General features: G+C 47.2%; 4 protein-coding genes across 4 annotated transcripts; 1 reads left to right on the forward strand and 3 right to left on the reverse strand.

The window, feature by feature from the left end:
* Positions 1-680: 680 nt before the first annotated feature.
* Positions 681-3,351, reverse strand: LOC117838274 (protochlorophyllide-dependent translocon component 52, chloroplastic). The gene is made up of 6 exons (XM_034718230.2): positions 2,532-3,351; positions 2,365-2,463; positions 2,027-2,171; positions 1,613-1,807; positions 1,281-1,468; positions 681-1,188 (listed from the first exon to the last, which is right to left on the reverse strand). The coding sequence occupies exons 1-6, from the start codon at positions 3,221-3,223 to the stop codon at positions 930-932; spliced, it is 1,578 nt and encodes a 525-aa protein (XP_034574121.1). The 5' UTR covers positions 3,224-3,351; the 3' UTR covers positions 681-929.
* Positions 3,352-6,249: 2,898 nt separating this feature from the next.
* LOC117838271 (protochlorophyllide-dependent translocon component 52, chloroplastic) lies at positions 6,250-14,858 on the reverse strand. Its single transcript, XM_072290732.1, is given in 8 exon segments — positions 6,250-6,609; positions 6,611-6,798; positions 6,874-7,049; positions 7,825-7,851; positions 13,456-13,530; positions 13,533-13,591; positions 13,716-13,814; positions 13,916-14,858. Coding segments are annotated over 8 exon segments (1,455 nt in total). The 5' UTR covers positions 14,599-14,858; the 3' UTR covers positions 6,250-6,461.
* LOC117838272 (uncharacterized) lies at positions 10,231-11,225 on the reverse strand. Its single transcript, XM_034718229.2, has 2 exons — positions 10,917-11,225; positions 10,231-10,835 (listed from the first exon to the last, which is right to left on the reverse strand). The coding sequence occupies exons 1-2, from the start codon at positions 11,223-11,225 to the stop codon at positions 10,266-10,268; spliced, it is 879 nt and encodes a 292-aa protein (XP_034574120.1). The 3' UTR covers positions 10,231-10,265.
* Positions 14,859-15,059: 201 nt separating the features above from the next.
* On the forward strand, positions 15,060-20,265 carry LOC117838270 (probable CoA ligase CCL12). Its single transcript, XM_034718226.2, has 14 exons — positions 15,060-15,517; positions 15,894-16,023; positions 16,161-16,420; positions 16,517-16,718; positions 16,801-16,841; positions 17,150-17,272; positions 17,429-17,502; positions 17,597-17,817; positions 18,675-18,769; positions 18,845-19,061; positions 19,136-19,261; positions 19,532-19,630; positions 19,723-19,932; positions 20,024-20,265. The coding sequence occupies exons 1-14, from the start codon at positions 15,234-15,236 to the stop codon at positions 20,135-20,137; spliced, it is 2,196 nt and encodes a 731-aa protein (XP_034574117.1). The 5' UTR covers positions 15,060-15,233; the 3' UTR covers positions 20,138-20,265.
* Positions 20,266-23,903: the final 3,638 nt, after the last annotated feature.

A 23,903-nucleotide genomic window follows, 5' to 3' on the forward strand; every position in this document is an offset into this window, starting at 1 on the left:
GAATTAGTATAGGGGTTCTGCAGTTAGTTTTAGAATTAGCTCATATTTAGTCCTCCTAATTAACGTCCGAACATCCGATGTGACACTCCTAAAATTTAGTACCTCGTATCCAAACACCCCCTAAATGACCAATGGAAGTTGTTGAAAGATGTGGAGATGAAATACAAACCCTTTCAATGGGATTTTCACACGGTTTCCAACATGTTAGAAACGGTGAGCACTAGTTTCAATATGACAAAACTCCTCTCACTTCTCTTCTCATAAATTCTCCACCACATCACCATATTAGCTTATGTGGCACCTTATTTAATTGGAATGAAATATTTATGAAACTTCCAATGGGATTAATTAGCCTTAGAGAAGTCAAGAGACCGCGTTTCGTATTCTTAGATTGTAGAGACAAGTCGTCTCACATTAAAATGTATTAAGATGGAACTAAAAAACATAAAGTAGTTGTCACGACTCACAACTTACTAAAGATAAGAAAATATCTAAATGTGTACTCTAAAATAATTTGAAGAGTATGTGCCTAAGTTTATGTGTAAATTTGTAATATTTATGTGTGCAGAAGCACGGGATGATGCACTAGCTTAGTGACAGGCCGTCATTGCTAATAGTGCCGGGCTCAGTCACAGGCTTTGGTTGGCAGGTAAGGTCGAGCGAAGGTCTTAACAGTGATGGACAATAACACGAAAACGTGGTTACCGTTTAACACGGTGCATTCAAACAGTCGTGTGAAAGATTACGACAAAAATATGGGTGGATAGATGATGCAATCATCTATAATCTATGTTCACGCAAACTTGAGTTTGAACAAAAACCTTTTGTAAGGAGAAACCATCTGCTAAAATTTTACGTGCATATACTAGATGATTGCATCTTCTATCTATTTCATATAAATTTTACTGGCAAGATCTTCTGAAACTCATTCACTTGTAAGAATGAACATAATCTTGAAAATAGAAATTCTTCTCTATGTAATTAGCAAGCCAACGGGATGCAACGAAGCACAGCACAGCTGCAGACATGACCGCGGTTCTCTGAACAGTCGATGCGAGCAAAGTCCCCTTGGCAACGGAGAGGAACCCAACAATGGCGACTGACATGACCTGCATGGCGACCTCGAGCGCCTTCATGGCCTTCAGCGCCGCACTGCAGCTGGTGCACTGCACGACGTGTGACCAATACCTGTTGACACCATGAGAAAATGATGCATCAGAAAATTCACGGTGCATCATCATGTTATCGAGTCTATGGTGTTTGATGTTTCAGGTAATTACCTCTCAAGGAGCTTATCCTTGGTAGGGGATGGTGGTAACTGTTCAACTTGTGGGCTTCCCCAGCCAACCTGATGCTTGCAGTACTTTCTAAACCAATTCCTGAACGCAACGACCATGCCGTCTGAAGATGTGGGCACATGGCAAGCCTTGTGCCAATTGTCAAGTCCCGCAGCAATAAAATTGCGCTCCTGCAAAAGGATTTAGCAAGGATGATGGGATTAAAAAAAGTGAGGAAACATTCAGTAACTCAACTTGTCAAAATATAGTTCTCACAGCACATTGAGTGTTAGTGCAGCGGTGCACAATATCCCTGCATTTTTGTTCCACCTTACCTCAAAGTGGACGAGGCAGATATCTGAATCCAATACACGATTGGTGATGCTGTGGGAGAACCACCGTGGTATGATCTTGAGAAGCCAAACCCCAGCATTCCTGGGGAACGCCCAGATTAACCTACTCCTCCCTGGAGCAACAGGGATGCAGAAGGCCACGAGCATGAACCAAGCCGCTGCCTTGCCGTCAGCGTACTGCAGGAACAAGCAACATTGCCGGTATGTTGAGATTGCTTCATGGATTCCTTGAAAGAAGAATAATCGACTATGGTACAACTTTACTTTTTTCTTATTGGAAACTTAGGAGAGCTGCGCTTCTTTGTATTAAGAGGAAAAAACGGAATTTAGAGGACCTTATACATTGCGGAGAGTTAGGCGCTGACGCTAGATTGAAAAAAAAAAGCGGATGCATACCACTTTGGTAGGTGGTGTGCCATGGAACGTGCATGGCGCCACGAAGCGGATGCTGCCTCCTTTCATCGTCGACAAGAACCCGTTTATGTCGGTCTGATCTATCTTCATCGTGATCGGATCACCACACTCTTGATCGTGCTCAACTGTGAAGGAATGAACACCTCCAATTAGCATCAAAGAATGCTAACACTGTCATTCAGATATTCCAGCTCGGAGTTTCAGACCAGCATAAACTCAATTACTTCAGAGTTTAGACTCTTAATTCTTAAATAACAACGTAGGAGTAATCTGCAACAGCAAACATAAGAGACAATATTGTTGTGAGATTGGGGACGTATCTTCCGGGATCTTGCTCATCGCGGAAGCTGGGCAGCAACCCCTTGTGCGCATACGGGACATGAGCAGGGTCAAAGAGGTTTTCAACCAAAACATCGTACGTGCACTGGTGATCTGTGAACAACGGAAGAAGCACCAGGGTTGAAAACAAGAAGTGCTGAGTTTTTACCCCATGAAGAGATCTCTCATGCCGAACACGGTGAAGTAGGACGGGTCGTCAAGCTCGGCCATGTACGGCGGCCGCTTCCTCTGCAGCACGTCCTTGTACTCGGGCTCCGTCCGCGGGTAGAACCATAGGATCTTGTTCTGCACGACGCAGGGGTACGACGCCACGCACGCCCTGCTATTCTTGTGCACTGGCGGCCCGAGCGCCGGCGCCTGGGGGATGAACTGGCAGGCGCCGGCGCCGTCGAAGCACCAGCCGTGGTACACGCACTGGAGCCTGCCCTTGCCGTCGATGCGGCCCTCGGAGAGCGGCGCGAGGCGGTGCGGGCAGGCGTCCTCGAACACGCGCCACTCGCCGGCGGCGCGGTCGTGCCAGGCGACGACGCGGAGCCCGAGCACCGTCTTGCCGTGCGGCGCGCCGGGGTCGAGGTCGTCGACGGGGGCGATCGGGTACCACTGGTCCAGCCAGTCGAACGCGTCGTCGTCCTTCCCGGACGCCGGCGACGGGGACGGCGCTTCCACGGTGCGCGGCGTCTCGCTGGCCACGGCTGGGGCTGACAGCCGGACGCCACGGCGGCGGCGTTGTGGGACGAGACATGCGCTGCTGCCTTGCTGCCTCCTGGAGTTCAGTGGCGCGGTGGTGGTGATGACGGGAAGGGAGACGCGCGGGAGCTGGAGGAGGGAGAGGGGTTCCATGGCGCACGCGGCGGCGAGCAGCCAGCAAGAAGAAGCGACGAACTTGTTGCTCAGGAGTCAGGAACCTACGCGTCTTGATCGGATGATCGATGGGATGTGTAGACAGTTCATTCAGCGCTCGATCGGCAGCTATCGGACCAGCCACTGCAGTGCTGCACTGTAGATCACGTGCTTCACGTTTGGATTATAGAAAAAAAAATCATATCCTGAATATCGTGAACTGTGCTTGGAACAGTAGTGAAGCGACTCGATCCGAGATCCGATCTTGGACAAGCCGCTGACATGGGGTTTTGGATTGCCGGGAGAGGCGCCAGGCACTGCAGCGTCTGGAGCAGTAGCAGCTACCACAGTGCATGCATGTTTCTGCAGTGTTTGGTGTTGTAGGTACATCGTCTTTGCCTAATATTTGCTAGCCAGCGTCCTGCGTCCACAGTGCATGCATGTTTCTGCAGTGTTTGGTGTTGCATAGTAGCATTTGCTAGCCAGCGTCCTGCGTCCACAGCTGTTGCTGCAGGAAATTCTAGCACGAACAAAATATTGCCACTATATGTTGTGACGTATTTCTCTCCGTGACGACCCCTGTCCAAAATATTGCCACAATTTACTCACTCAAGGTATTCAAGGATGTTGGAAACAGCCCAATAGCTAACGGAATAAGTCTAGCATTGCTGCTGGTCATATTACACATAAACGTATCTTCCAGGATCTTCCTCACCGAGAGCTGGGTACCAGCCCCTATGGGACATGAGCAGGGTCAAAGAGGTTCTCCACCAAAACATCATACCTGCAATGGAACAGAGCTACTGCATCCCCATCCACGAATGAATTGTGAAAGTGTAGGTGCGCTGCTATATGCATGGCAATGGAAGAAGCGTCGTCACAAGAGATCCAAAAGATTCCATCTTACTAGAGTGCTTGCACTGATTTGTTTGAAGGTGTCTGGCTGTATCTTCATCTAGGGGCAAACTTTTTTTTCCTTTCGCTGGAGTTCGGAAGTTTCTTTTCCTTCTCCAGTGGATGAAACTACATTTTCTTGTTCACAAATGGATGAAAACAACGTAGGACAAATTTATGGTGTTATAAGTCTAGCACAACAAATACTATGGGAAGCAAGAAAATTGCCGAGTGCCAGGGGCACTCGGCGAAGGGCAAAATACACTCGGCACACGGCAAACTTTGAGTCGGCAAACACGGATTTGCCGAGTGTTTTCTGTCGCGCACTCGGCAAAGTCTTTGCCGAGTGGCCAGAAAACACTCGGCATCCAATTTTTGAAAAAAATAAAAAAAAACATGTTCCTCCGCCGCCGCCACCACCGCCAGCACCACCGGCCACCACCGCCAGCCACCACCGCCAGCACCGCCACCGGCCGCCACCGCCAGCCACCAGCCGCCAGCACCACCACCACCGCCAGCCGGGAGGGGAAGGGCCGGAGGAGAGGGAGGGGAGGGGCGCCGCCCGCGCCGGAGAGGGAGGGGAAGGGGAGGGGGCGGATCTGGAGGGGGGAGGCGGCGGCGCCGGATCCAGAGGAGGTACACCGACACCGTCAGCCGCACCACCAGCACGTCGCCACCATCCACGCTGCTGCTGCCGCCACCATCCACGCCCGCCGCCACCATCCACGCCCGCCGAATCCGGGGCCCCCGACGCGAGTCCCCGCCGGATCCGGGGCCCCCGACGCGAGTCCCCGCCGGATCCGGGGAGGAGGGGCGGATTCCCCGTCGGGTCCGGCCGGATCTGGGGAGAGGGGCGGGGCGGCCACGCGAGGGAGGGAGGAGGGGGAGGGGCGCCGGTAGGAGAGGGAGAGGGAGAGGGAGGGAGGGAGGAAAGGGGCGGCGGCGGCGGCAGCTAGCCGGCGGCAGGAGAGGAAGGTGGGGGAGGGGGGGCGTCGGCCGGGGGTGCGCCGGACGGGTAGGGGGGTCTGGTGCGGGCCGCCGGACGGGTGGGGGGTCTTAATTGCTATGCGGCGCGGGTGGGTTTGGCCCTTTGCCGAGTGTCCTACGTGGACACTCGGTAAAGGGTTTTCTTTGCCAAGTGTCCCACGTAGGACACTCGGCAAAGTTTTTTTGATTTTTTTTTTAAAATATCCAACAGTTTCAAAAAAATACCAAATTTTTACATGAACCAAAATATGTTCTCTATTGACTATATAAAAAGTTTTGTAGTCAAACCAAACTCGACCGTCACTTTGACTCTAAATCTTATTGAATCCTCTCAAAGTTAGTATTCTTCTTATGAGATGCTTCGGTTTGTAATCATTGTACATGATGAAATATGCAAAACATTCTCAATTTTTTTCCACAGCCTCCACGTTTTATATCATCACATCGTGACAAATCTCATGATTTTCAGACTTTGCTTGTTTTTTTTACAATTTAAAAATACTACTGCCACACGTTCATGGTCGTGTTTCCTGAACAAGATGTTCGAAATTTCTTTTCATTTCATGGGTCAGGTCTCAAATTGGGCCAAATAACATGAATATCATTTTTCTACTCATTTTGTTCCATAATTTGAATCACTTGCAGTTCAAATTTGACTTATACCAAAAATTTCCTTGAAATGCAATTAATTAAATAAATATAGTAAATAAATCCAAAAATATACCAAATTTTAACATGGAGTACCACATGTTGTATGTGGGGAGTAGAAAAAATTTCATGGTGAAAAGAGAAAAAAAAATTATTTTTTTGTCGAGTGTCAAAAAAAACACTCGGCAAACCCCCCTCTTTGCCGAGTGTCTTTTTTGACACTCGGCAAACTACCCTCTTTGCCGAGTGTTTTCTCTGACACTTGGCAAAGAGGTAATTTGCTGAGTGTTTTTTATTTGACACTCGGCAAAGTCCCGATTTGCCGAGTGTATTTTTTTTGCCGAGTGTTTTTAGCTTGGCACTCGGCGAAGAGCTTGTTTGCCGAGTGCTCGAAAAAAAACACTCGGCAAAAAAAATACACTCGGTAATTTTTAGCTTTCCTGTAGTGAAAATGGCCAGATAAAAAGGTGCAAAGAATTCAAAAGGCCCTGGAAAACCTTGGCATGTTGGATTATCCTATCATCCTTATAAAGGATGTATAATCACCATCTTTTTTTTTTCTTTTTTCAAGAATCGTGTATCGCTATCCAATGGCTAAAAATTTGATAACTGCACGCATTATAATTTTCGCCATCTTACACAAATTGACCTTTCTATTACAACTGCAATCTCCTAGTAAGAAACATGCATGTAGGGTGGACTAAACTTGTTACTTGTAAGCATGGACATAATCCTCAAAGTAGAAGTTCTTCTCGATGAAATTAACGAGCCAATTGTTGACGCCATCAGAAAGTGACGCATCACAAGCTTCAGTAGTTTTATGTTTTAGGCCACTATGGAAATTGGTAACGTGTTTACCTGTCTAAGAGCTTATCCTTGGTTTTAATTGATGGTAGCTGGTCCACTTGTGGAGTTGCCCAAACAATTTGGTTCTTGCAGTGCCTTCTGAACCAGTTCCTGAAGGCGATGACCATGCCGTCCGATGATGTGGGCACATAGCAAGCTTGATGCCAGTTATCAAGGCCCACCGCGGCAAAATTGTGCTCCTGCAAAAGAATTTTACCATCGGGGAGGAGCGAAGGAACACGTTGAGCACAATGTTCCCGCTTAAAACTTCATACCTCAATATGGAGGAGGTACATATCTGAGTCGAATATACGATTCGTGAACATGTGGGAGTACTACCGCGGTGTGATCTTGTGGAGCCAAACACCACCATTTCTCGGGAACAACCAGATCAACCTGCTCCTCCAAGGAGAAACCGGGACGCAGAAGATCACGAACATGAACCAAGGCTCTACCTCACCATCAACGTTCTGCATGAAGAATGTACCATGTCTGAAGGATTGGGACGGGGACGGACGACCAGAGGGGTGAATGAGAGTCTTTAAAATTCTTCTCGGAGAACAAGGTCTATATCTCGATTGCCACCCCAAATATACATCACGTCGAATCACCAAGATGACACAAGTCAACTCATGACAAGCTCACCCTGAAAACGATTAAAAACGCTCAGAGCGTAGCGGAAGCAAACGCAAAGTGTGACTCCTAAAAGCTTGCACAAGAGATAACAAACCAAGCTACTACTAAACCACTTACTTAACTAATCAAGCAAGGATAATTAATTCTAGATTAAACAAGATAAGTGATTAGCCAAGGGTTAGCACTAGATAGTATCTTGAATACGTAAGCCAAATTACTCGCATGCAAAGGATAATTAGCATGTAAACAGGTCATGATTGTTTAAATAAAGGAATCAACAGTAGCATTACTATAGCATGAAAGTGAGTTGAAGAGAAATAAACTTCCCTGAAGTTTCTAAGCTGCTGCTGTCGGCCTGCTTGCTACGCTGTCGCTGATGGGCCGGTCTGCTGCGGTGCGCTCCCTGACGGCCTGCTGTGGTGCGTGCTTGAGCAGCTGGGCCTGGGACGCCTCACTGCTGGTGGCCTGCTCGGCCTGCCGCATGCACAACGCGTGCACTGGCCTGCTGCGTTTTTCCATGGGCCTTCTGCTCCCGCTGGCCTGCTCCCAGTGCGCTGCTGGGCCTGCGAGCTCCTGGCCCTCCCCGCTACTGGGCCGCTTGGCCTTCTGCGCAGCTGCTGGCCCGCTTCGCTCGAGCCTGCTCGCCTGCGCTGCGCGGCCTGCGTGCGCGTGCCCCCGTGCGCATGCGCGTGCTGCCGCGCCTGACTTGCTCCGCCCGATGCCCTGCACAAACAAGAACAGAAGAACCAAGCGAAGAACACCAAGAACTCCGCCCAAACTTCAAATCTAAAATCCTCCCTCAAAACTCAACGATTCGAAACAAAACTTGAGCTATAGATGCACAACCCCAAGGTCTAATAGATCCATAGAAAAGATCTCGAAAAGCTCAAGTATCCATCGCAGATTTTGGAGAAAATCGAAACCCTACCAATAACACGGTTTTGAGGAAAACTGAAAATTCAAGCCAAATTCGTGAGGGATTTGAGGGGGACCACATCAAAGTTGCTCATAAAGATCTTAGCAATAAAATTCCCCCAACAAACCTTGCGGGATTTGAGTTCAAATGCGAAGAACGAAAAATCCTCAAAAATAACTCCGAAAATACCGAAAAAGAAAAACGCTAGGAGATGAAGCAATCGAGCACGGGATTGAATTTCTATTACCCCACCATTCGGTTACCAGCCACTTCAAATCACAAACAAAGTTAGGGTGTGTTTTGTTGGGCTGTGGCTTTTGGAAAAAGCTGCTGTGAGCTGTGGGCTGTGGAAAAGCAGCTGTGAGAAAGCAGCTGTGGGAAAAGCAGAAAACCGTTTGGTTAGAGGAGCTGTGAAACTGTAGGCTGTGTAAGAAATACCAGTAATGCCCCTAAAGGTCTGTGAGTGTGTTTATATGCAAATTGCTCGTAACAAAATAATGCGTTCACTAGTTCAAATGTAAACCACTATTTTAGGAAGAAACAAAAAATAAATTTTAAATGTTTTTCATCCATTAAAGTAATTGGTCCACATAAATAGAACTATATCGATCAAAAAGTTCTATACAAGGATGCCAACCCTCAACATTACTCTCCTCCTCTCGCACTAACCAAAGCATCAGCTATCCTAGTGCGAATGGTATTCATGGTATCCTCATTGTCCACATCGTCACTATCATCTCCTTGTGTTTGTCTCATACCACATGTATGTTGTACCAAGTAATCCTCATCATCATCACATCTCTTAAACTCCTTATCACACAAATTGCTATCACGAATAAAATTATGCAATGCAAGACAAGCCATAATGATATGTTTCTGAGTACGAGGTGAGAAACTTGGCATGTCCTTCAAAATACGCCACTTCTGCTTTAAGACTCCAAAAGACCTTTCAATGACATTACGAAGAGATGAATGCAAAAAATTGAACATCTCGTACTTTCCTTGAGGAGGCCCCGAACGATGCTGAAATTCTGTTATATGGTATGTGCTTCCTTTGAAAGGCGCAAGATACCCAATTCGGTTTGGGTAACCTGAGTCCACGAGATAATACTTTCCTACAAAATCAAGTTAGTAAGGTACATTTTAATACAAATTCAGGTAATTTGTTGAAAGAATCATGTATACCTTTAGGAGGCAGGGGAAATGAAGGAAAATTTGCCAATGCATGATTGAGGATACGTGTGTCATGTGCAGAACCCGGCCACCCGGCAACCGCAAAGGTGAACCTCATATCAAAGTCACAAATAGCAAGCACATTTTGAGATGTATATCCATGACGGCATGTGTGGTTAACCACTTCGTCCACTGGTACTACCACTTTGACATGTGAACCATCTATTGCTCCAATTGCGCCTTTAAAGTATGGCCAAAAACGGTCCTCTCTCACCCTTTCATGCTCCGTAGAAAAAGTAGGATCCCTCGGCTTAATATTATCCTTAGCTAACTTGCGCAAACATTTAAGACTTCGTGAAACTTCATGTGAACTGTCCAAAGTGACCGTGTGAAACAATTTTCAGCTTGTGAAAAAGATTGTGGTCCTCCGACGATCCACAAGAACATTGCCAATGACTCAATAGACGAAACATTGTTGGTTGAGGTCAATCCGTAAGTAGAGACTAGCAAATTATGAAGTTTATCGAAAATCTCGGTGCTCATCCGAAACATCTTATAAAAATATCTCGGACGTGACATACACCTCATCACCCATTGAATTCCAGTTTCTGACGTTTCCCTATATCCATCTTTGTGCAAATACCGCTCAGTATACAAGTTGCCCATTTCTCCAATAGCACCAGCATGCTGTGCAAGTTCAGCTAGCAGTAGTAGTCCTTTTTGCCCTCCTTTAGCCACATCTCCCAATGTATCATCCATCTACATGAGACATGAGTACATTAATAATACAACAAATATCTTTGACAATACTAAATGAAAAAGCTCAACATAACACACTAATAGATAAATAATGTTTCAATATAGGGTAACAAATTATGGTTCAACATAGGGAAATTGTTGTCACATATGACAATAAATAGTTTGACAAACAGGCAATACAAATCAGTGGCGCTTCATCATCTCCTTTTCTAGCTCCCTCTCAATCAAATCCAGTCTACCTTTAGTTGTTTCTAGAGAGCTAAAGAGCTCCCTAAATTCAGGTTTAACAATTAAGGAAGCGGCTGTGTGCATTAGAGCAGTTCCTTCTTGCACCCCACATTCTTTCACCATCTTCATAGTCTCTGTAATGGTAGGAACTAGGTTAGTTGGAGGAGCTGATGATGCTTCAACACTTGTGGAGATCATCTCTGCAGCATTTTCTATCTTCAAACAAGTGGACTTGTACAAACGAAAGAATGGGCTCTTCTCATCCTTCTCTTCAACACCAATAGAGGTACCCTTGCGTTTCCTTTTTCCTAGGTTCACTGTCATATCCTTCTGCGTAGGTTTCACTACCTCATCCACATTATCATCACTTGCCTCATCGGATGATATATCTCCAGGACAGGATGCAGAAGACCCAGTTACATGTGCCTTGCCAAACAAGATATGCAGGTCATCGAGGAACTTGGGTCCTTGTTTTCGAAACTTTATATGGTGGCATTTGATTCCTTTCTCACGATTGTTGCATCTCTACAATTAGAAAAAAAATTAGCAAGGCACACCATAAGAAAGAATGAAAAGAATATAATTATGAAGAAACATAGTTCTTACAGCAAGGTGTTCGTCCCACCATTCATCTGAGCAGTCAATAGTTTGTTTTGCCTCATCCCATCCAAGACCAGTTGCACAATTCTTGAACTCCATAAACGTGACATACTCCTTTTTCAGAAGATCTAACTTGTTCTTCAATTGTTTTTTTGTTCTCGTATCACCGGATTTTTCTGCAAACTTGGAAACAACGTTCTTCCAACCGGTAGTAGCGAAAATTCCCATCGGCCTATTCCCTGCTTCAATCTCTTCTTTGCAAGCATCAATCAAATGCCTTAAAAAAGTATCACCCCAATCCGCCTTATCACCCATTCTTCAACCAATCAAAGAAAACTCATAAGAACTAAGCTAAGTCATAACTATGAATCCAACTATCCAACTATTAAACAAATGGGAAATAAATAAGCATAGATGTCAAAGTACAAACGTTCATCCATTATATAGTTTTGAATTATCATTTTGCATTTAACCATACTGATAGTAGAAAAGTGATTTATCTCATACCAGTACAATTGATTGTTCATACCTCAAGAAATTCCTTTTCGCAGGTAGCTTCCTATTTGATTTTGTATTGTAATTGTACCTGACAACATAAAATAATTGAATTAGTATAAATAATTATGGTGCTTTTAATACTTCCGTATATTCATAAGTTCTCTGTTGCATTTTGTGATCTAAAAGTAGAGGCTCAATATGTATATGTGTAAAAAGCATATTACTTGTAACCTGAGTATCAGTCACTAAAAAACTTAATAAGTCGTTAGGTATTAGACTATAATTGAGTTTATTACATCTATCAGCAACTCTCTCTCTCCATTCTGAAAACCTAAGCATACCAGTATTATAAAAAAAGTGTTACAAATTATAAAAAAAAAGTTCATACTTACCTTATGGGGGGCGGTCAAGGGCGGCGGACGGCGGGCGGTCAAGGGGCGGCGGCGGCGGGCGGTGGGGCCGCCGGCGGCGGGCGGTCAACCTGGCGGTGGCGATGGGGGCTCCAGGGGAGGCGGCGGCCGTCGGGGGCGATGGGGGCGGCGACGCGAGGCCCAGCGGCCGTCGGGGGCGATGGCGGCGGCGCGAGGCCCGGCGGCTGTCGGGGGCGATGGGGGCGGCGGCGCGAGGCCCGGCGGCCGTCGGGGGCGATGGGGGCGGCGGCGCGAGGCCCGGCGGCCAGGGGAGGCGGACGGCTGGCCGGCGGCAAGGGGAGGAAGGCCGGCGGCCAGGGGAGGCGAGATGCGTGCGGGTGAACGGTCTGTGCGTGCGGGAGAGAAAAATTAGATGAAAGGGTACATCATAACCAGTGGCAGGTGGGTAATTTTTTACCCCAAAAGCACTTGAAAGCAGGGGGGGAAGGTGCTTTTGATTTTGTACTAGAGCAAAAGTAGCTTTTGGACAAAAGCACGTAGAGCTTTTAGGCCCTTTGGTTGGCTTTTGGCTTTTGCAAAAGCAAAAGCAGGTTGGAAAGCCCAACCAAAGGGAGCCTTAGGATGGCAAAAAGATTATCCACTCCTCTCTCTCCCTCTCTCACCCTAAACTCTCACAAACACAAATGAGAAGTTCAAATCCAAACTAGCTCAAAGAGGTGACTAGGCATTCGGAAAATGATCAGAATGCCCTTACATCAAGCACACAACTCAAATACTCCAGAGGTAAAATCGTCCAATTTTTTTCTCGTACATCAAATGGGCCCAGCGCCTTCACGACTTAGCTTCGCCTCGACGCAATCTTCGCGATGGTGCCACACATCCTCCGACTCAACACCGTCCAGCCGCACCGAACTCGTCCCCCGGTTTTGAGGCCAAACCGGTCAAATCTTCTCGCACACCCTGCAGGCGTGACTCATCCCCACTTTTGAGGGCAAACCGGTCAAATCTTCTTACACGCGGCATCCAACATGACTCACCAATGTCGACGCATGTCCGCCCTCTGCCAAGCCTCCGACGTCTCCAGGTCTTTCACTCTTGGCTCCCGGACCGCCTACTCGACTCGTCTCCGTCCCGCTTGACCCGGCCGACGCCGTCTCCACCACCATCCGTGTACTCTTGCTCTTTCGTGCACCATGTGAATCGCCCATGACCGGACTCCTTAGGTCCCTCGGTCCAAGGCTACCCGTGTCCACCCTTCACAGTCCTAGTACATCGGCATGAACCTTTCGCTTGACCTTCACCTCATGCCGTCGACCGCCATGTTGCATCCTACTCCTGCACATCACAAGCCAAGAGACACAACATATACAACATATGGTTAGCCAAAACACAACGCACACAAAGATAACACATCCGATTAGCCATTAGCAAATCATGCACACATAGACTTAACCGATAAAGCCTCAAATCATCCAGTCAATCACTCATCACAAATAGACCAAATATATCTCAATCTCTCAATGTCGATGTTATTGAGCTACATACACCGATCAAGGATCAGTCGGAGAAAAGAACAGAGTAATTGAGAAAGCAAAACAATTCATTTATACTTGGCTCTATGGATTCCTTATCACAGTTTTACTTGCATTGACAAAGGAAGGGTAGGCTAGGCTTACGAGGATTTGTGCCATGTAATGTGCAGGGCGCCTCGAATTGGATGCTGCCTCCTTCCATGATCGATACAAACCCGCTATGCTGGCTTGCTCTATGTTTATATTGATTGCATCGCCACCTTCTCGATCGTGCTCAACTGTGAAAGAATGAGCATTTCCAGTTAGCAGCAAGGAGCTCTTGACTCAAAAACCAAATTGGTATGAGATTTTGAGATGAAAAAGATAAACGATCATATTCTTCATGTCTCGGATCAGGGACGTATCTTCCGGGATCTTCCTCATTGGGGAAGGTGGGTAGCAGCCCCCTGTGTGTGTATGGGACATGAGCAGGGTCTATGAGGTTCTCTATCATGATATCGTACCTGCAAATGGAAGGTGAAATCAACGCATAGCAATCGAAGAAGCATCAAGATCCAAAAGAAAAGAGCTCTTTTACGATGCACTGTACTGAGCCTCTAATTACTCGTAGAGGAAATCCCTCATGCCAAACACGGTGTAGGACGACGGGTCGTCGATCTCGGCGAAGTACGGCGGCCGCTTCCTCTGCAGCACGTCCTTGTACTCAGGCTCTGTCCTCGGATAGAACCACAGGACTTGGTTCTGCACCACGCTGGGGTACGACGCCACGCATGCCTTGGCGTTCTTGTGCACCGGGGGCCCGAGCGCCGGCGCCTGGGGGATGAACTGGCAGGCGCCGGCGCCGTCGAAGCACCAGCCGTGGTAGACGCACTGGAGCCGGCCCTTGCCGTCGATGCGGCCCTCGGAGAGCGGCGCGAGGCGGTGCGGGCAGGCGTCGTCGAACACGCGCCACTCGCCGGCGGCGCAGTCGTACCAGGCGACGACGCTGAGCCCGAGCACCGTCTTGCCGTGCGGCGCGCCGGGGTCGAGCTCGCCCACGGGGGCGAACGGGTACCACTGGTCCAGCCAGTCGAACCGCTCCTCCGCGGGCGCCGGCGCTTCGTCGGCGCGCGGCGCCTCGGGCGCCACGGCGGACGCGGACGCCCGGCGGCAGGCGCCGCCGCGACACCGATGATCCGACGGGACGAGGCGGGCGGCGCCTCGCCTTGTGGAACGCGATGGCGGCGCGACGGTGGCGGCGAAGGGACGCGCGGCGCGCGGGAGCGCTAGGAGGGCGAGAGGGTCCATGGCGCGCGCGGCGAGTGAGGAGCCCGGCTTGTCGTTGAGGAGTGGCGGGAGCAGCGGTAGCGACGGATCAGCCAGCAACGAGCCAGGCAGGCAGCTACCGGCAGCTGCACGTACGCCTCGGGCCGACGTGTATCGCGTTGGGAAATGATTGGGAGAGGTTTTGGATGTATTGCGATGCTCAGCGCGCGCGAAATGACTAGCGACACAGGACGGGGCCGTCCACTGTTTCTCTTGGTACGCATCGCCCGATTCTTGTTCCTCGGATCGGGATCGTGGATTGTCTTCTTCTTCTTGATTGGCGGCGCAGCCCAAACGAGCCAAACGCCTATCAAATGCCTGCAGCCACAGTCATGGTTGACTTGTTGGGAGAATCCGACCCCCTAGGACTGGGAGGGGCTCGGTGGCAGCGCCGCTATCTGCTAGCTCGCCAGTCACCAGGCGCGCACGGCCACATCGCACGGGCCGCACCGCACCTCCTACCTAACCGATTGAAATCGAAACAAACCCACCCGCGGCCTGCTCAGCTCGCCACGGATCGCGCGCAGGAACGCTACCGCTGCTTGGTGCTCTGCTTGCCCACAGGCACCAGCAGGTGAGCAAGGGAGACCGGGAGGGAGGCGAGGCGCGGCCATCATATGGCGGCGAGCGCGAGGGGGAGCGTGTGGGAGATCCAGCCCGGCGACGTGGGGGCCGCGGGGCTCGGGGCCGCCGACGGGGGCGCGTTCCTCGCGGCGCTCCGCTCCGCTGCGGCCGCGGCCGGCCCGGGAGCCGCCGGGGACGCCGTGTGGGCGGCGGTGGCGGCGGCGGGGGTGCTGCTGCCGGAGCACCCGCACGCGCTCCACCAGCTCGTCTACTACTCCGTCTACGCCGGGTGGGACCGCGCCGCCCGGGGCCCGCCGCCGTACTGGTTCCCGTCACCGTAAGTCGATCGCCGGTCGCCGCGATCCTCTTCTTTCTTTCTTTCTTTCTCTTTTTTTTTTGCAATGAATGAATGAAACGGGGCAGCTTCATCTCTAGTAGCTTAGCTTCAACCCCATTGGTCAACACGAGCATCGTTTCTAGCACGGTACCACCTTGACTGTTGTGTGATGTAACCGTAACATGCACTGCAAATTTCAAGCGTGTATCAAGCAGCTGATAGCATCATTTCTTGGTGCTGTGTGCCTAACCAATTCAGTGAGATTGACAGGCTCTAGAGAATGATTACAGAGCTAGGCTGTAGATGCTCTTGGTGTACCTGTACCGAGTATGCTGTACGGCATTAATTAGTAGCATAAGCGTTCCGGTTGTTGCAGGATTGACAGTAAGCAAACGAACCTGGGGAGATTGATGGAAGCAAATGGACCGAAGCTGTTAAAATCATCATACAAGGACCCTATATCAAGTTTTAGCCACTTTTACAGGTTTTCAGTAGAAAACCAAGAGGTCAGTTGCTCTAATTAATAAGATAAAATACTCCATGTATGAGTCAACAGACCAAAAAAAGACACTTCAGAAGTTCTCCCTTCTTTATTTTGCATCCAACAGTATGATCCTAGCCTCCTAGGTGATTCCCTTTTCAGGTCTACTGGTCAATGGTGCTAAAGCAGCTCGCACTCAAGTTTCAACAAGAACCAAAGGCAATTCTAAGTACGTCAGATAGATCAAAGAAAGGGGGAACTTGGCTTCAAGGAGCGGTGCTCAACATTGCCGAATGCTGTCTGCTACCTTGCCCTTCCTTGAAGAGGACAGATGACAGTACTGCTATTGTTTGGAGGGATGAAGGTCTTGATGATCATCCAGTGAACCGTATGTCACTGAAGGAGCTTCGTAGTCAAGTGATGTATGTTTTTACTCCTGAACTAAGAGTTAGAAGCATACAATATTCGCATCTGTGAATTATTCTTCATCACGGCTTTGTTGCCATGTCGTTTTTCAGAGCTGTTGCAAATGCACTAGATACCATGTTCCAGAAAGGGGATCGGATTGCAATAGACATGCCTATGACATGCAATGCAGTCATCATATATTTGGCAATCGTCCTTGGTGGCTTTGTTGTTGTGTCAATAGCAGATAGTTTTGCGCCACAGGAGATTGGTACTCGCATGGGTGTTTCAAAAGCAAAGGCAATTTTTACTCAGGTAAGAGATTAAGCAAGCATTTCATGGTGGTATATCCATTTAGAACTAGATGTGGGCTCATTCTAAATTACACAAATTTCAGGATTTCATTATTAGGGGAGGCAAGAAAGTTCCACTTTACAGGTATAGGATCAGTTTATTTAGTTCAAATTCATGTTCTGTTAAATTAATCTGCTCATTTTCGAAAGAAAAAAAAACTTGTCTTCTTTTGTCTCCTATCAGAAAAAGGAACTTATTTTTCTTGTAGATGTTTGCACCTAGTATGTAACTGTTGCAGTTCGGAATTAAATATGATCTTATCCTGTGAAATCATCCACTTGCATTATTTGGTCAACTTTTCTTTACCTTAAGATTCACTGAACTGAAATACTAAAATTAAATACCTATCATCACCTCACATCTGATCAGCTCATAATACTTCCATTCTTTAGCCGTGTCGTGCAAGGAACTTCATCTAAAGCTGTTGTGATTCCTGCAAATGGAGACTACCTTGGAGTTACACTGAGGAATGGTGATATGTCCTGGAAAGACTTTCTTTCTCGTGCTGCTGGAAGGTAGGTGCTCTGTTTTCTCTTTCCCTTGTCACACATGAATAAATGGCATCTTGAGCTTCGACGATTCTGAAATTCTTCTTTTGTGAAAATTGACATGCCTTCATCGTAAAATAAGTGATTTCTTCATATAAGTAGCATCATCTCTTGGATTTGCAGGTCATCTATCTATTCTCCAGCTTATCAGTCTGTAGATGCGATAACTAATATACTATTTTCTTCAGGAACAACTGGTATATCCTAGAACTGTTTCCTTTCTTTTTCTCTGCTTGCACTGCATTTCATTTTCACATTTGCTTTTTGCTATTTCATTTGCTTCTTGTGCAGGGGAGCCAAAAGCTATACCATGGGCACAACTTTCTCCCATAAGATGTGCAGCTGATACATGGGCCCATATGGATGTTCGTCCAGAGGACATTGGTTGCTGGCCTACTAATCTGGGCTGGGTTATGGGACCTATAATCCTGTACTCATGCTTTCTTAATGGTGCGACTTTGGCTTTATATCATGGATCTCCACTTGGACGTGATTTTTGCAAATTTGTACAGGTGGGTTTGGCATAACATACACCTTCACTTGCTTTCAGCTCTTAAAATGTTTTATTCTTGCTCCTTGCACATATTGTAGTTCTGTTGGTTTTGAGTTTCAGTATTTTATGTTCCATTAGTCCCTGTCCAAGTAGCATAGGCATAGCTTACTTCACATCTGTTTGTTTACAGCTCTAGCATACCTCTATATGTTAAGTAACCACCCAATATGCAGCCAAATTCATCTTTATTTAATGCCGTATATTAAAGTTCCCTTTTTTCAGTAAAGTAGGTATGGTTAGTTAAATGTTGAGCAATGCGTATTCATAGTAGAACAGAAAATACAAAGAAAATCAGTCTGTTCTTATGCACTTCAAGATCATTTCTGTTGGAGTATAGTGAATTTCCCACCTCTCCCCATCAGCTTAAGCTTTTGGGTTGAACCGGTTGGTGCATGCAACTCAATATGGTATCAGGGCCAGAGGTCTCGAGTTCGAATCCTGGCAGGCGCGATTAAAATAAAATAATTGCAGCCCACTCCAATCTCCACGTATGCGGCCTAAGGGAGCCTGCACGTGAGGGGGAGTGGTGAATTGCCCACCTCTCCTCATCAGCTTAAGCTTTTGGGTTGAACTGGTTGGTGCATGCAACTCAATATGGTATCAGGGCCAGCAGTCTCGAGTTTGAATCCTGGCAAGCGCGATTAAATAAAATAATTGCAGCCAACTCCAATCTTCACATAGCGGCATGAGGGAGCCTACATGTGAGGGGGAGTGTTGGAGTATAAGTGAATTGCCCACCTTTTCCTATCAGCTTAAGCTTTTGGGTTGAACTGGTTGGTGCATACAACTCAATAATTTCTGCAAAATATTTTGCAGGATGCTGGTGTGACTGTATTAGGAACTGTGCCTAGCTTGGTGAAGTCATGGAAAGCTGCGAACTGTGCTAAAGGGCTTGACTGGACCAAAATCAGGTAAGTGACACTGTCTGAAGGCATTCATCTTCATCACAATCTGGTAGAAGGATGGTTACAGTGTTATACTTGCAGGGTACTAGGCACGACGGGGGAGGCATCTGATATTGATGATAATCTGTGGCTAACTTCACGCACATCATACAAGCCTATTGTTGAATGCTGTGGGGGCACGGAGCTGGCATCCTCATACATTCAAGGTAGTCTTTTGCAACCGCAAGTCTTCGGCGCTTTTAGTGGTGCGTCAATGTCCACTGGATTTGTCATACTTGATGAACAGGGGACTCCATATGTAAGTATCGTCCCTTAAAAATTTCAAGTTTGTTTATTGTTTTGAGGCATAACCATTTGAATTGTCTATGGCAGCCTGATGATGTACCTTGTGCTGGAGAAGTGGGTCTCTTCCCTTTGTATTTTGGTGCTACAAATTGGCTTCTCAATGCTGACCACAACAAGGTTTACTTTGATGGCATGCCCATTTACAAAGGAAGGGTATGGACTTGCATATCGCAGTTATCCATTTAGATTGCTAAATAAGCGGTTCATACCTGAACTTTTTAACCAGCAACATATCATCGTTGTTTGGCTGCCTACCTCATTTTCTAACAAGCAACATATTTGAATTTTATTCTGAACATACCATCAGCATTGTACACTCGTAAAATTATTTGCTGAACCAAACTGAAGTACTGAATCAGTTATTCACATTGCATGCTATTGAATAAAACTGGTGAATGATCTTATTTTGTAATGGTGCTGTAGCAACTCCGACGGCATGGAGATATAATCCAGAGGACAGTAGGTGGGTACTATATTGTACAGGGCAGAGCAGATGACACCATGAACCTTGGAGGAATTAAGGTTGAACCTCCCCTTCTCAATGTTTCTGCTCCCTTGTTGCCATCTTGCATTTCACGAAACCAAACCAACATTGTTCTCATCTGCATATGCAGACAAGTTCAGTAGAGATAGAAAGGGTATGCAACAGAGCCGATGAGGGACTGCTAGAAACAGCTGCAGTTAGTGTCAAGCCTGCTGGTGGTGGACCGGAACATCTGGCTATCTTAGCAGTGCTGAAAGATAGATCGGCCCAATACGATGTAAACGTTCTCAAGAGCAAGTTCCAGAGAGCCATTCAGAAGAACCTCAATCCTCTTTTCAAGGTAAGACTTTCCCTTTTCTGTTGTCGAGGTCAAATGATCAGATGAACATGCGTACCCTAACATCACTGGAATCAACTATTGATCTTGACAGGTGAGCTATGTCAAAGTTGTTCCCGAGTTCCCAAGAACTGCTTCCAACAAGCTTCTGAGAAGAGTCCTGAGAGATCAACTGAAGCAGGAACTCTCAAATCACAGCAAGCTCTGACCTTTGAGTGGTGACACCATTCTGCGTACCTTCAGCGAAAAAATTGCCTTTTCACATGTCAAAATATCAGTATCATATTCACCCATTCCATTTCAATAAAGCGGCTTGAATAAAGAGGCATTCGTTCACTGGATTGTGCAGAAGAGCGATGGTTTACTATTGTTGTTTCCCCTTTTTTGGGCACAACTTCAGCCCTAGAAGGTCATCTCAAAGATGGCTAGTCCAGACTCCAGAGAACATTTGCCAACAGCAATGCATCTGATCAGGTCATCTCAAAGACTGAAACCAAAGAATCCAATGCACCCGGGCTCTGTCATTGTTGCGTGATTTTTTTGGTAAATGCAATGAACTTGGTGGTGTTGTGCTGCCAGCCAATCCAGTTTATCTTGGGATTGGTTGGCGGAGCAGGCACCACTTGCAAACGAAGCAGCAGCCATGGTTGGCGCACTGGAGGCGGCCTGTGGCATCGACGGCGATCATGTGAAGCAGGGGCTCGTCGTGCTCGCCTGGCCACGCCGTGAGTTCCAGCGCGCGGCCAAGATGCGGCGACTCGCGTGCGCGCCCCCGCCCTTGCTACAGGAATCAGATGGATTGAGTCAGGGCTTCACGATCCAGGCAGGGTAGACGCCGGCGGCGGGCTGCTGCGGAGGCGGGCGGAGACTGCCATCTGACCAGGGGGCATTTTGCAAATATTCCGATAACATCAGGGGGTTGTTTGAAAATATTCTAGGCCGGCTACTTATCAACCGGCGCTGCCGCCGGCGATCCGCCGCTATCCCCGCCGCCGTGCGTCCAGCGCTCTCCTCCGTTGCGGTCACGTTCCCAAGCGCCGACTACAGCCCCCTGCATACCCAGCTCGACGCACCACCTGCACAGAGAGCAGGAGGCGAGCGAGTGGCTCCAGGAGAGTGTGCAGTGCGCGATGTGGAGGCTACTGGGATCGCAGCGGCCGAGCGCGGTCGTGTTCCTCGCTGCGCATTGCACTGCCGCCAGCCATTGTAGCGGAAGCCGACGGGGCCGCCATACTGAAGGCGGTGGCGGCGGTGTGGTACTGTGGTGCTCTGGCCGGAGCACCCGCACGTGCTACACCAGCTCGTCTACTCCGTCTTCGCCCACTGAGGCCCGACGCCGTACTGGTTCCGTTGCGGTGGCCGGTGAGTCATTCATTGGTCACGATTTACTACCCAGGTGGCCAGGTTTGGGAGAAACAGTTAGGCAGTGCCAGCTGCTCTCTTGGCCTCCATCACCAAGCTCTGGTAATATCTAGCAGTGTGGAGGGGCCATGACCATGTGATGGTGTTGGGAGCAGTTAGTGAGAGTGTCTGGCACTGACAGTATGCAATGATCATCATCCTTATTCTAGGTCTGAACATCAGTGAGTTAATCCGTGTAAATTTTTCTTCTGTAAGGTTGTATAGCAGACATGTAGTTTGCAGGATGTGGTTAAAATTTGATATATCGAATACGATTCGATATAAAAAAACAATATATGGCATTGTGATGATCAACGCGTGGTTCCTTTACTTGATGACACATGTTTTGAGTTTTGACTTCTATTACAGGATTGATTGCCAGCAAACAAATCTTAGGAGATTAGATGGAACAAAATGGACTCATGCCATGAGGACCCAGTTTCAAGTTTAACATCTTCCATCGGTTCGCCAAAGAGCATCAGGAGGCCAGTTTTCCATCATTGAACTAAGGTGAAACATTGACAAGCCTTGCATGATACATCCACTAGTATCATAAAATGGGTTTTATTTTTTCTAAATTTAACAAGATTTCAGGATTTGATAATTAGAGGGGAAAGAGTTTCACGTTGTTCATTTAGTTAAGATGTTTGTTCGCATAACAGTTTGCTCTTTTTAAGGGGAAAAGGAGCACTTCATTTCCTCACAAATTTCAGTGTTGTATTGCTAAGTTTTGTGTTCTGCAATTAATTACAATCCATCCTATGAAACATATTTTTTTACATTGATTTTAGAATTTAGCTCTTCATCTTTTTCTGACAGCAGCCGAAATTCAATAATTCTCTGTATACATTTAAACAGCTCACAGCAGCCGTGTTGTGCGAGGGGTTTTCATCTAAAGCTATTGTAGTTCCTGCTAGTGAAGGTTGTCTTGGAATTACACTGTGGAACGGCAATATCTCCTGCAAAGGTTCTCTTCCTCGTGCTGGTGGTGGAAGGTATGCTGTATGCTTTTTTTTTTTCAAGGAACTGGTATGCTGTATGCAGTAGGTTAAGTCTAATGGTTCCTTTCTCATGCAGAAATACACTACCATATGAGCTTTGCTGATTTTGCACATCTTAAATAAAATGGGTATGCATGATGTGTTGTGCTACCTACCATCCACTTGATACTGGACCCTGAACTTCTTGTACATGTTTCAAGGTATGTGGGCAATACACGTAAACTTAGCATCCAATCCTACTCACATAAAATTTCCTGCACGTTTTTTGTTTCATTCTTATTATATGAGACAAGGAATTGAAAGTCTGCGTTCATTACAATTTGTAATAATTCTCTGCATGCCCAATCATCGTTCTTGTTATCCTAGCAGGTTTAGCAAGTGACCAATGCAAGCAAGTTACGCGTCGTTTTTGGAAAAACAAGGCCGTGCTCATACATTTTCGTCGGAAGAGGCCATGCTTGTACTGCGGAACAGCATCCACATCCTGACTTTATGCACACCAGGCCTGGAACAATGTCTACTACAAGACGGCTAAATTGACTAGTGCGAAGCTCAGTTGACAGAAGAGCATAACGAGCCAAAAAAAGATTTCTTGTGCACGTCAAAGCTGAAGAAGTCAAGATTCAAGACGCACATTGTTTTTCCCCTTGTTCCCTGCTGCCATGCACCGGTACATCCGTACGTGTGATGTTTTTCTATTCTATTTGTAGGGTATTTTTTTTCTTTTTTATCATGCAATGGTATATGTGATGCAGCTGATGCACCGCCAAAAACGAATGCAGACTTGTTATTTTCTCCATCATGAATTGTAGCTGTAGATTTTAAAGCCATGGAATTGTAATGACAGATCTAATTAACCCATGTAAGAATATAGAATTGAGCATATATAGAACTGGGCTCAATATAGAATTGTCTCGTTTTCTTGGGCAAATATAGAATTGAGCTCAATGTATGAGAAATCCGTTTTGTCTGAATACTGCAGCGGGCCTGTCCAACACAGAGAAAGTAAAATTCCAACTGCCAGCTAATATAGTTGTTATGATATTGCATCATGCTTCCACACTGCAAGCGACCGTGGTGAATACTAAACAGAGAGTAGAATGTTCCAAAGCCCCCGTCTTATTTTTCCACGCAGATGGAGGAGGGAAATGGAAAAGGTGGACATGGTAGCAGACTAGCAGCCAGCAGCTGCAGCTAACTGCCAATCAGCGTGTCCTGGGAAGTTTCTTGGTTGGCACTTGGTAGTGGCAGTTCTATGAACGTCTAATTTCCATTTTGAAGCAACGACAGTGTAGCCTTTTTGTGTCTGCAGATCTGCCTTGTTTAGAGTCTGTTTGCGGGCATATTTTAGACCTTCAAACGTCACTGAACTTTTTCACGTCACATGCTACATTTCCTTAGATTTTTTTTAAAAAAAAATTAAAAAGGGGCTTTGCTCGAATAAAGTAGTTCAATTGCAGCCTTGCAGAGTACACACAACTCAAGTCACAAAGTCTTCTACAATTCCATGGTATCACAAAGGTGGATTTCAAGGATTCTAGAGGTGAATCCGGTAAAAGAAGCCACCACTAG

This window comes from Setaria viridis, chromosome 9 (genome assembly GCF_005286985.2).
Source record: "Setaria viridis chromosome 9, Setaria_viridis_v4.0, whole genome shotgun sequence".
NCBI classification, from domain to species: domain Eukaryota; kingdom Viridiplantae; phylum Streptophyta; class Magnoliopsida; order Poales; family Poaceae; genus Setaria; species Setaria viridis.

Excerpts from the sequence above, each read along its gene's own strand:
- LOC117838274 (XM_034718230.2), bottom strand. The coding sequence starts at position 3,223 with ATGGAACCCCTCTCCCTCCTCCAGCTCCCGCGCGTCTCCCTTCCCGTC. Across the intron at positions 1,469-1,612 it reads TCTGCCTCGTCCACTTTGAG|GAGCGCAATTTTATTGCTGC; the intron begins GTAAGGTGGAAC and ends ATCCTTTTGCAG. Across the intron at positions 1,189-1,280 it reads AAGGATAAGCTCCTTGAGAG|GTATTGGTCACACGTCGTGC; the intron begins GTAATTACCTGA and ends TGGTGTCAACAG.
- LOC117838272 (XM_034718229.2), bottom strand. The coding sequence starts at position 11,225 with ATGGGTGATAAGGCGGATTGGGGTGATACTTTTTTAAGGCATTTGATT. Across the intron at positions 10,836-10,916 it reads GGTGGGACGAACACCTTGCT|AGATGCAACAATCGTGAGAA; the intron begins GTAAGAACTATG and ends TTCTAATTGTAG.
- LOC117838270 (XM_034718226.2), top strand. The coding sequence starts at position 15,234 with ATGGCGGCGAGCGCGAGGGGGAGCGTGTGGGAGATCCAGCCCGGCGAC. Across the intron at positions 17,273-17,428 it reads CTTTCTCGTGCTGCTGGAAG|GTCATCTATCTATTCTCCAG; the intron begins GTAGGTGCTCTG and ends TTGGATTTGCAG. Across the intron at positions 19,933-20,023 it reads ACCTCAATCCTCTTTTCAAG|GTGAGCTATGTCAAAGTTGT; the intron begins GTAAGACTTTCC and ends TGATCTTGACAG.